Below are 12,186 nucleotides of genomic sequence, written 5' to 3' on the forward strand. Positions count from 1 at the left end.
CACATTTTCCAAAACTTGAACACTTTTTGAGCTTGCTTTCTGGAATCTCCCTTACATTCTGACAGCCCATTCAAAATACTGAAGTAACAGCCTCTCAGATCATGTGTGCAGGTGTACTAGCACCTTCATCTTTCCCTGATATTCTGCTTCTGTATTCATGGATTGCCCCAAATATGGTATTTCATTAGAAGCTTTAAGTAATCGTGTATCAGCCTTTTAGTTTCACTTCACACCAGGACGCAATAGAACTGTTTTGAGATCAATAATACCGAGACCGATTACAACTTCCAAAGAAGGCGGGGGGTCATTATCAGGAAGGAAGATTTTAAAGCGGTTTAGAAGCCAGCTCATGCTAGTCTTTGAATTAGGGCTCATGTGCCCCAGGAAACTCTCTGAGAATTGGGATGGCCAGTGGCAGGCAAGGGACAGATACAGCTAAAGAAAGCGCACGAGCCACTTCAGATGATATGTTCCAAGTTCCTCCCCAGGTCTTTTGCCTTTTATTCTCCAATTCAGATATTACATTGCCACTGGTTTCCACCAGGATTGTGCATGCACCTTGACATGTTCACAGAAGTTCCACAATACAGAGTTTCACGACTGGGACGGGTCCCTACAGTTGGGACACCAGGGTGACAAAACATATTCTGGAGAATTTCTCACTGAATAGGGTGGAGAGAACATAATTACCACATCGTAGCACTACAAAGCCTCATAAACATAGAATAGACTAGATCCATTTACCACAAAAATCACAGAAAGTAGCTGATCAAAGAATATCTCTTTTATGTAAAATATACATTTTTTAGATATAATTTTAAGTACATCTTTTATAGTTACTGATGTTGGGTTGGAAACATTTTGAATTAAAAAGAAAAAGAAAAAAAAACAAAATATTCTTGCTGCCAGAATTTTATTTCTCATAATACTTATAGTCTGAGGTAACAATGAAAGAAGACTGTGTGCTGTGAACAAAGTTGGTGATGTTTGTCTGCAGTCACATTTCTCTTATTAAAGTGAAAAGTAAAGTTAGGATTTGGCATGTACACTAGAATTCATACAAATACAGCTTATGGAAAACTGAGAAAGCAAGAACTTATGCAAACCTACTCTGATCGTATTTGTGACCTTTGCAAATAATACCATTGTTATGACAGAAGTCAAGACAGATGTAGTTTACATCACTATCATTATTAAGTGTGTGTCTTTGTATGATCCACAGCACAACTTACTGCAGGAACCAGGAATAATACGCACAGGGGTGTGGGTCTTTGCATGGAGCCTTAGCAATGATGACTTTAATTCAGCTTTCCTTGATATAGATAAAAACTGATATTCCATGCACACACGTTTTATTTACAGCTGACTCATCAACAGTGACTAATCACCCCTTCCTCTGGCAGCAGTAATAATGAGCAGTCTTTAATCTTCTTTAACAAGCTCTACTTCCCATGTAAAGCCTCAGTGACCTCCTCAAGGCGTGAGCTGTTTATCAGGGCCCATTCAGCAGCAGCAGTCTCTTTCCAGTACAGTCCTTGGTATGGCTAAATTCCATTGTCCCTTTTTCAGCAGTCAAAAATCCATGATAAATTCTGTACAACACTGTAGTTAATATAACAGCAGCACCAAATATTATATTAATTCCTTTGCTAAAAGCTGTTTGCAATTATCTCTCTATTGACAATATTTTACCAAAACTAAATCAATGTACATCTCTAAATATCAGAAATGTATGCTCTGATAAATATATTATTGTACAAGAATTTTGTCATGCAGGTCATGCTGTTGGGCTAGGCTATATACAGAAGAACATGTTACATGGTTAACAATAATTTTTAGTTCTTGCCCTAACAAAAAATAAAACATGACAGTCAGGGATTATTCAACAATCTCAAGGATCTCTTGCAATTTGGGTAGTTACAGTCTCCCCTATGTAATTCTAATATTCTGTATTTTAGGGTAATAGTTCCTCACCAGCCCAGAACATCAAATGTGCTATTGCATTTGTCCCATTGCATAAACACAGATTCATATTGAATGAAAAAGCCACTGGAGGAGATACAGTTTCAGAACTGTAAGGAATGCTGGTTGCTAAGGAGGAGGACTGATGCAATAGGCAACAGGTCAGCATTGTAAAGTTGTTACTAAATCTCACTCTAAAAATCTTCAGAGTGCTCACTCTGAGTTAGTTAGTCTATATAATATTAACTTGCACTTGAAAAATATATTTATGTATCTATACACATATGAAAAAAAAAAAAAAGGAGAGAGAAAAGGAGAAAAATGTCCTTAGTTAGCCTTAAAAGAAGGGGGCATTTTAAGAGTATCTCTGTGCTTTATGGAGACAGATGGAGAATACATTAGACAGGTCGCAAAACAGACAGACAAACAACACACAGGACAAAGCACCTTAAAAAACATTGAAGAATTTTTCAAAGCGCATGAGCCAGAGGTATTAATCTGGTCAAAAAACCCCACTTGAGAACTATGACTCTCTTACAGTGGTACAAAAAAAATAAAAAGCCCCCAGTAATCTTCTCAATTTTACTTGGTACTCAGTCTCTGAAAATGTTGAAGAACCCTGGAGTAGAGAAATGACTACAGTACCAAGCAGCACTTGCTAGCTTAACATTGCAAGTCTGGATGGCGTTTACCTTTCTTGCATGTTTTGTGCCTTCCCCAAGCCATTAAGAAAGAGATCTGGCTTCTGCTTGCGTGTAACCAGTAATGACAACCTCTTTGCAGTTATCTGTGTGCAAACAACCGGAGACATTCAGAACTCTGATACAGTAATCCAGTACCAAGTAAGTTAATCACAAAATAAAACAATTTATAAACAAGTAGATCATTAAAAACTAAAGGAAAAGGTTAAACAAAGAAAAAACAATCCCACATGCAGACCAGTTTATCAGTGCTTTCATTTCAGCAGGATGTTACAATGCGAGAACACACATCCAGAGCCCTCTGTGGTCTCCGCGATCGGCAACACGGCTTGTCAGGTGATGGGGACAGGATGGTCCATGCAAATGAGCAGACCCAAGTCACACTGTGTGCAACCAAGACACAATTCCAGACATCTTCAGAATGGATTAGAGTCACAAGAAATGGAGGTTCAATGGAGTGACGGATAATTAGTTGGAAGCACATTATTTTAAGTAAATCTCCCTGAAAAACTGCTTATTTATTGAATATACTGTCCAATGGCATCCACTAACTGCCCTTTTATTGCCACAGGAAAGTAGGACAATATAGTAGATCAAATAAGGAGCGCTACCTTAGATAATCTTCAAAAGCCAAGATAAAATTCTTCAGCTACCCAGGTGGCACTTCTATAACTACTGACAGTTATATCATGCAGGAGTTATACCATATTTCTGGAGCCTATGGTTTAAGCTACATTTATGTCCAATATTTGGTAAACAGTATTTGAATTAATATTATGTAGCCGGTTGATGCCATCTGGTTTACAAGATAGAAGGGATGGGAGACCGAGAACGCCTTAGAGGACAAGGTGAGCTGTAGGGTGATGTTACTGGAGACAGTCGCAGAGCATTGCCTGTCAAGCCAGCTATGTTGTTTAAGCTTCGAGATTTTTCGTAGCCTTGTATGAGAAAATGCACAGACATCAGTTGAATTCAGCCAAAAAAAATAGACAAAGACAAACAATACAATGTCATGTAATCCAAGGAGCTATCTGGGACTCAGGGAATTTGCCTGCAAAAGAACTCAATACTTAGACGCAGTACTGTCAGAAGAAAATAATGAATAAAACAATTTATGAAATACTGCAGCTATTCTTTCTCAGGAAATGAAACACAGAACCACATCAGAGGTCTGGCCTGTTTTTCCACCCTGTACCACTCAGTTGGCTTCAGCAGAGCTGTGCAGAGTGTAAGATTAAAGATCACAACAGGGCTTTCGGGTGAATTACGTGACTGAGCATAATCCCATTAAGATAGACTATAAAAGCTGTTAGAATGATATAACCTTCCTAATAAAGAAATATTTTTCTTTAAAAAATGAAATTAAAAAAAACCACAACATTGCATCAATGTTCATAAATAACTTCTGCAGAGTATTGAATGATACAATGGAAAGAAGCTCCATCTGCACAAATGCTAAACTTATGACTTTGTGTCTACTATTAAATTATAATACGATAGCAGAGTTTGACATATTTTCAAATGCTTCCTGACTGGCCATTTTAAATCACCAAATTTGTACTGCTTCTCCAGCTGACTGAGATGAAATAAATGATATTAATCCACATAAGCAAATAGTAAAGAATTAGTCATTAAATGAGGCAATCACATAACGCCTCACAATTTGGAGAGAACAGCACACTTGCAGACATTTCTGTTCATACCATGAGCTCCAGCTACCTACTTTTAGCTGCACACTGATTGTTTTCACCTTCTAGAGGCTATGCTAGAAAAGCAGTGCTATGCTCCCGCTGCCTCACAATCTTCAAAGTCTCATCGCTCAAGTATTTTCAACAGTGTCTGAATAATTCTACTTATGAAGGAAAGGACCAGCAGATTGGTCTGGAGAGAGATATCAGCAAGGAGAATCAAATGAAGATCAAGCTGGATGGGATGCTGCTCCTAAAGGGCACAAATACATGCTTCACTGCAAGCAGGAGAAGTCCATTGATTTCAGTTGGTACTACCTAACTTCCTGAAAAAGTACAATGCCATTTGACATGTGAAGAGGCTTACGTAAATTGCCTGCTGTGGAACATTGAGACTTTTTCCCAGAGAAAGTATACAGTGTCAGTGACAATACATCTATCTAAACATCATGGCAGGTCAACAGACTGTTTTCTAATTGAAACAGTTCCTGGTTCCAGATAACAGACCACAAGCAATAATGTTCTTCCGGAAAAAAAAATCACGCTTGAGGTTCTCCCAAGAACAAGATATTTTGGGGGGAAGCACTGTAATTCTGTTTGTGTTTGTACAGGTCCTGAGCTATTGAGAGATGAAAATATATATAATAACAAGAACTACCATATTTCTTACCTACTGAAAATTGCGTGCTGTAAACCTGTACTTAAAACACATGTACAGCCTTCATGTCTGCTGAACTATTGTGCAGTGTTATCTCCAGATTGCAAGAGCAGGTTGAACTGTGATGCTTCACAGATTGCTGATACATTTAAAATCCAGTTTCCTGTTTCTGATTTTCTGTCAGTATTTACCCAGATTTGAGAGAATCGTGCTTGAAAGGGGAAGAGAAGGGATGCACACTGCTTATGTATGTATTTAACCTCCTGTGTAAACTTAATGCTTACAAAATAAAACAAAATAAAAAGAATAAGGTAGCTTTTTCCACACAGAAACTGGGAAACCTTTTCATTATTATTATTATTTTTAATATTTTTCCTGCTACTTTTCTAATGATAAAAGGAAAGAACTGACAGAGGAAGATAGTAAAGATGACAAAGAAAACAAGGACTTCTAAAAAATGAAAATCAGAAATACAAGATGAATAGAGATAGAGGCATAAACCAAAAATCAATGATGTCCAGATAGTTCAGTGGGGTTTGGATCGGCACTGAATCAGTATAATCTGAGAAATGGACATAAGGTGCCAAGACAGAAAAGCTCAGAACAAATGATCATTGAACAAAACCAAGAACCAATCAAGGAAGCAACCAAACAGAAAGGATATACCAAAAGAAAGAAAGGGAAAGAAAATAAAGTGAAAAACTAGTAGACTTGATGTATAAGTTAAATTCAAGAATTTAAGAATTCAAGTATGCTACTTGAAAATATTTTCTGCTCACCAGCTAGTTGCCCTACTCTGCAAACAATAAATTTCAAAGCCAGTGGCTAAAACATTTCAACCTAGTTTAAGGTTATCATTAGAGTCAGTCAAAAAGCACATTTCTCATTGAGAATATGCCAGTTCTGAACTCAAGCCCTAAAAACTCAAGTTTTTCCAGTGCAAACTATAAAACAATGACTTTTCTCTTGAATCTAGATTTTGAAATGAAAATGTCCATGTGTTCCCTGTACAAAATATGCTGTTCTATTGTCATATGAATATGTAATTACTAGTTAATTGGTAATTTCTCCCATTATTTTTTATCTGCTCTAGTTAACAGTTACCTCCAAATAAACAACACTCAAATCTTTATTCTGTCATTTCTAAAAGAAGTCAAGAACCTTGTCTTGCAAGATGCCACGGCAATCTAATCTGCATTATTCAGGTGCTTCTGACCTCCTCAAGAGACTGGAGCCTTACTCTTAAAGGTAGTGCAAATAATCCTAGTTGCCAAGTGACAGTGCAAGACATACACTCAGTAGACTAGAGTCCTAAATCCATGTGAAAAAAAAAAAAAATCCATTTAATCTAAACATTATTTGCAGGAATATGTAAAATGTAGGTGCACAGAGATAACCATATTCTTTACAAACACCATGAACATCAATTTCTGGTTACATATCTGCCTTCACAAGCTAAACCTACTGAGCTTTTGAAACATAAAGAGCATTTGCAGAATAACCAAGAGAATTGCTTTAGGATCTGCTGCTGGCTAGGACAGCTACATTTGCAGTAGACACAGCTAGTAAAAAAAAATAAGCAAACAAACAAACAAAAAAACCTATCCAAAGAACCCACAGAACAGAAAAAATTGTAAACTGTTAAGATTGCTACAGTTTAACAGAAAAAAATAATAATAATAATAATTCTCTTCTAAGGAAAAGCAAGACTACCACTGGCATTGCTGATTTTGGGGTTATCCCCTGAGGTTAGCTTTCCAGCCACAGCCAACTGTGGTCTGATTGGGTGGCCACATCATGGGTGACTCATAATGCCAAAAGGTTTTTACGACGGCACCAGGGAAACCCAAACCTGTAGAACAGGGGAGCAATTATGCTTGAAGAGGCTGAACAACTTGTAAGACAGTAGAACCTTGCAAGAACAAGAGCCGTTTACTGTAGTTGAATTCTGGTTGGGGGAGGCAGTCACCATTTAGCATTAGGTAGCATATTACAAAGAGGGAATGTTTTGTGGCACTATCAATACAAATTTTTCTTTGAAATAAATCTAAATAGCATCTCATTGATACGCTTTGTTGTGTTCAGAAATAAAAATGTTATTTACTTCTGGTATTTCAACTTTTTAAATATAATTTATTCAGCTGTAATTTTTACTAAGTTATTAAGTGTGGATCAAAAGTTACTAAATAATTAATTTGTCTTTCAGAGTGACAAATGGTATCAAGTGATGAGTAGTGGAATGAGTAAAGTCTGAATTGTAGGCTTGTCCATAAAAAGTAACAGACAAATGAAGACACAAGTGAAATGCAGGTCAAACATCAAGCACTTCTCGTGAAGACTAAAGGAAATGAGTTTTTAAAAGAAAAGCAAGAAAAGAATGACTAGGAGTAAAAAAAAAAAAAAAAAGATACACTGTGGTACAGTCTTTCCTCTAAGAGCATTGTGCACATCATTTTACTCTAAGTTTGCTTTTCACACGCACATTGCTGAGTGATCTTTATGATCTAATGAAAGAAGTCCATACCTTTCCTGATCCCTCCATCAGTAGCACACGTGTAATCCCCTGTTGTCAGTAGGAAACATGTTCCCCCTCTTCTGTTTTTGTCTCTGGTACTAGAGCGTCTGATGGGAGGGAGCCTTTCACCAGGTGAGAGTGGCTGCTCACTTCCTGCACTGTCTTCACCTGATAACACTGGTTAAAGCACCATGCCCATTTACAGACAAGAATGAATGAGGAAATGAGACATCACAAAGAGCTTATGTAGAACGCCAGATATTCCCATCACTCAAAAAGTAGTTATAAGGTAAATCATTAGAAAACAACATTGCAGTTCATCAGTAATCAGTACAAAATGGCAAAAAGTTTGTTTTTTTTTTTTTAATTCAAGAATAAATTATCTTTTGACTTTCCTGATTTTCTTTCAAGTCTCACATAAGCTTCCACTAGACTATGAAATAAGAAAGAAGCAAAACAAGGCTCAGTTAGTTGCCTGTTGAAGACTGTAAACAGTCAGTTTCAGATATTTAAAGATGTATTTACTATTTTTTATATCCTTTTTATTAAATAAGAGGTCATGCTAGTCATTTTTACTTCGAATATGTTACTTAGCATTTTGTAAAGATAACCTCTCCCCCAGAAGGGTTCAATTATCAATATTTGACACTAAAGCCTGTTTCATTATGCACATTTAGTTTCCATTTCTGTACTTGCTATCATGTTTGCACAGCTTATCATTGTAAGTACCCAACATTAAATGTTGTCTGTGTGGTTTATTTTGTCAAACACTGAAACTCTTACCTCTCTTGATTTGGGTCTCCCAAGGACTATTTTTTAAAAAAAAAAAGAATCTACTAATTCAGATTCAGGCCACACTTCAAGAAATAAATCTCTGCTAGTACAGCACATAACAGGTAATGGCATGGTTTTGGCTTCTGCTTTACCTCTGCATTTAAATCTGAGCATGTGCTTTTGTGAACTTTTAGTGCCACTGGCTATATTCAGCCTAAAATTTTTGCACACAATTCCTTGTTACTTTAATAGCGTTTTCTACCAGAAATAAAGTCAGAACATACAGTGTGATTGCTGGCACTGCCAAAAAGTTAACATTTTAAAATTACTTCTTTTTTGTGTATCTGTTTTTTTTATCTAGCTTCAAGGATTACACCACCTTGTAAATAAAGCTGCAGATACAGAAAAAGTGTCTCTTTGCTCTGTTCACACTGAGCCTCCTCCATTCTGGAATACCTTTGGCAGGACCTGATGGCATGAAAAAGCTGTTATCATTACTTTAAAGATGTTGTCTGAAAGTGTATATCAGTCAAAGCACTGTAAAACTAACTATATTCCACCCTCAATGTGAGTCCTTTCAAAGGTTTCCATCCTCCTAAATATATTTAGGATGTTCAAAAAGCTGTGTTAACTTTGCGAACACTCACTCAGAGACTGAAACTGAGTTTCTTTGAAGATAAATGCTGTTCAGCAACAAAGCAACAGAACCAAGAAAGATATTGTTCAGATACTGATTTTCCAGACTCCTCTTTAGAAAAAATAGACTTCATTTACTGAATGACACCAGTCATGTACTGATTTGGGGTTTTTTTTCCCCTCATATTAGCAATTATCAGCTTTCCAACAGGTGCCTAATGACTGGGATGTAAGCTTTGTAATCAGATTGCATTTTGCTTAAGAAAGAATGAATTCAAGAAACAAACAAACAAAAAAAATCCCTGCTACTAAAAATAATGTTTTAATTATACTGAGAGAGAAAAATTCCCCTTTAATTTGAAGAAATATGGAATATGGGGCAGAGGCTCTCATTTGATACGTTTTCACAGCAATTAGCACAAAGTATCCTCTTCCATGAAACTCTGAGAAGTAAGGTAATAAAAATTATGAAAACCAACACTAATAGCATGGATGTTTCAGGGGCTGCCATTTTCATTTTTCTTGAAAAACTCTACATCAGTTTTACTATCATCATCCAATTAATAGTAAATATCGTGCAATGTCTCATCTAACACAGATGAAAGATTTTTTTTCTAGCCAGGGAAACAGAATGCCAAATAGAAAGAAAACTAGAGAGAGAATTTCTCTTTATCTCCTTTGAGTGCTGGGCTTTTGATGTAAAGCACCTGCTCCTTTTAAATGACTGCTTCTTTGTAGGATCTTGCTTAACAGGCCACGATGTGGCACAGGCAAAGCTGACACAAGAGACAAACACTGAGGCAAAACACCATGGAGTCCAACAGAGTGGGACACAGTGGCTGCTCAAGTAGTCACGGTCATGCAGAAAAAACAAGAAACATCCATATAACACAACAAACAACAGGCAAAAGAAAAGGTTGATATCATCAGCAGGAAAGCATTCTCAACAGAGCAAGCAAAACTGTATAGACCAGCTACATAGAGGTTTGAGAATGTCACTATAACTATTTTGTCCTCTATGAGACTGACACACGCAAACACTGGAGGGGAGAAGGGTGGGAGCTACGTCTTCTCCTGGCAGAAAGACTGGCTGCTTTCTGACCCCTACCAAACATACTGGTCTATAAAGCGTTCTCAGAGGACATGCATCTCCAGTGGGGTCCTACCTGATGATCTGTTGTGCTCCATCAACTGGTTGTCCTTGCCCAGGCAGATGTCCCCTTGTGTGCTATTGCAGGCCATGTTCAAGTCTGTCTTGCAGAAGGTGGGAGAGCTAGCTTGAGGAGCAGGAGGGATGTGCTTCTTCCTCTTCCTCGGCAGTTTCTGCTTTGCCATGGCCAGGGAGTAATACATCCCAAAGTTGTTAACAATCACAGGCACAGGCATGGCTATGGTGAGCACCCCTGCTAACGCACACAGGGCTCCCACCAGCATACCTGACCAAGTCCGTGGATACATGTCCCCGTATCCCAGGGTGGTCATGGTGACTACAGCCCACCAGAAGCCAATAGGGATGTTTTTGAATTGCGTGTGCTCGCTTGCCGACGGATCATTGGGCTGAGCTCCCACACGCTCTGCGTAGTAGATCATGGTGGCAAATATCAAAACACCCAGTGCCAAGAATATTATCAGCAGCAAAAATTCATTGGTGCTGGCTCTCAGAGTGTGGCCCAGCACCCTGAGGCCCACAAAGTGCCGTGTGAGCTTGAAGATTCGCAGGATCCTCACAAACCTTACTACCCTGAGGAAACCAAGTACATCCTTAGCAGCTTTGGAGGAGAGCCCGCTCAGGCCCACTTCTAGGTAAAAGGGCAGGATGGCCACAAAGTCAATGATATTCAAGAGGTTTTTGATGAATTCAAGTTTGTTGGGGGAAAAAATAACACGCACTAAAAATTCAAATGTAAACCATACTACGCAGACTCCTTCCACATAGGTTAGGGCAGGATCTGTCTCAATTTCATACTGTGGTACAGTTTCTGTTCCATTGACAACCTGCTCAGTTTTATTTATAATAGTATTGAAAGCCTCATGCGTTTCCAGGCAAAAGGTTGTGATTGAAACTAGGATGAAGAATAAGGAGGCGAAGGCGATAAACTGAAAGAAAAAGAGGAAAAAGAGATATCAAAACTACACGGCTTTTCACAATAATAATAATAGATCAGTGCTCACTATCAGTCTTTTACTGGTTCATGCTCAAGTGATTCACAACTTCAAACATACAAAACTTTGCATCCAGGACAGAGGAGTGGCAGACAGCTCTCAAGCATACCCTAGGAGTCTAGGAGCAAGAAAAGTCTTTGTGATGGACACTACAATAACATGGTACAACTCTTCCAAAAAGCGGTAAAAAAATCTCAAATCCATGCTAAGTCTATCAAGGCCTCTTATCAACAGCCCACATACATACCAGCTGCAGCAATATTTAAGGCTGTTGAAGAAGAGGGGAAAACTGGGCTGACTCTACACTTCAGGAGTTCATATCTAGTCTGACAAACATCTCAGAATGTCTTAGGAACACATTGAAAAGGTAGGCTTCCTTTGGATTTCAATGATCCACAACCACAGGATAGTCACAGAAATGTAGATTCATGGAATCATAGAATATCACGAGTTGGAAGGGATTCACAACGATCACTGAGTCCAACTCCTGGCTCCACACAGGGCCACCCAAAATCAAACCCTCTATCTAAGAGCACTGACCAAATGCACCTTGAACTCCATCAGCTTGGGGCTGTGCCCACTGCCCTGGGCAGCCCATTCCATGCCCACCACCCTCTGGTGCAGACTCCTTCCCTAACTGCCAGTTGCCCCTCTCCTGACACAGCTCCATGCCATTCCCTCAGGCCCTGTTGCTGTCACAGAGAGCAGAGCTCAGTGCTGCCCTCCGCTCCCCCTGCAGCCACCATGAGGCCTCCCCTCAGCTCCTCTGCTCTTCACGGGGCACACCCAGGGACCTCAGCTGCTCCTCATACATCTTGCCCTCCAGACCATTCACCACCTTTGTAGCCCTCCTTTGCACACTAATAATGTTATGTCCTTCTGATATTGTGGCACACAAACTGCTTGAGATGAGGCCGCACAGCTCAGAGCAAAGCAGGACAACTCCTTCCCTCACTCGGCTGGCAGTCTGGGCCTGGTGCACCCCGGAGTACAGTTGGCTCTTTTGGCTGCATAGTACACTGCGGGATCACATTCAGCTTGATATCAACCAGAACCTCCAGATCCCCTTCTGCAGGGCTGCTCTCCAGT

At 39.0% G+C, this 12,186-nt stretch overlaps 1 protein-coding gene across 6 annotated transcripts in view; it reads right to left on the bottom strand.

Annotated features, from left to right (window-relative positions):
* Nucleotides 1-466: 466 nt before the first annotated feature.
* KCNC2 (potassium voltage-gated channel subfamily C member 2) overlaps nucleotides 467-12,186 on the bottom strand; it is a 97,317-nt gene continuing 85,597 nt past the window's right edge. Inside the window, exons 3-6 of one of the 6 annotated variants that reach the window (XR_003077280.3) lie at nucleotides 10,101-11,031; nucleotides 7,534-7,701; nucleotides 2,655-3,601; nucleotides 1,549-1,602 (exon numbers count right to left, since the gene is read on the bottom strand). Coding sequence is in view for 5 of the 6 variants with exons in the window: in XM_040651138.2 (XP_040507072.1) it covers nucleotides 3,465-3,601; nucleotides 7,534-7,701; nucleotides 10,101-11,031 (1,236 nt within the window). In the remaining variant the exon portion in view is untranslated. Of the gene's footprint in view, nucleotides 3,602-7,533; nucleotides 7,702-10,100; nucleotides 11,032-12,186 lie in introns of all 6 variants that reach the window. The other 5 variants (XM_015283032.4, XM_040651151.2, XM_040651138.2 and 2 more) reach the window with 5 other exon arrangements.

The sequence above is a fragment of the Gallus gallus genome, chromosome 1, assembly GCF_016699485.2.
Source record: "Gallus gallus isolate bGalGal1 chromosome 1, bGalGal1.mat.broiler.GRCg7b, whole genome shotgun sequence".
Classification (NCBI taxonomy): domain Eukaryota; kingdom Metazoa; phylum Chordata; class Aves; order Galliformes; family Phasianidae; genus Gallus; species Gallus gallus.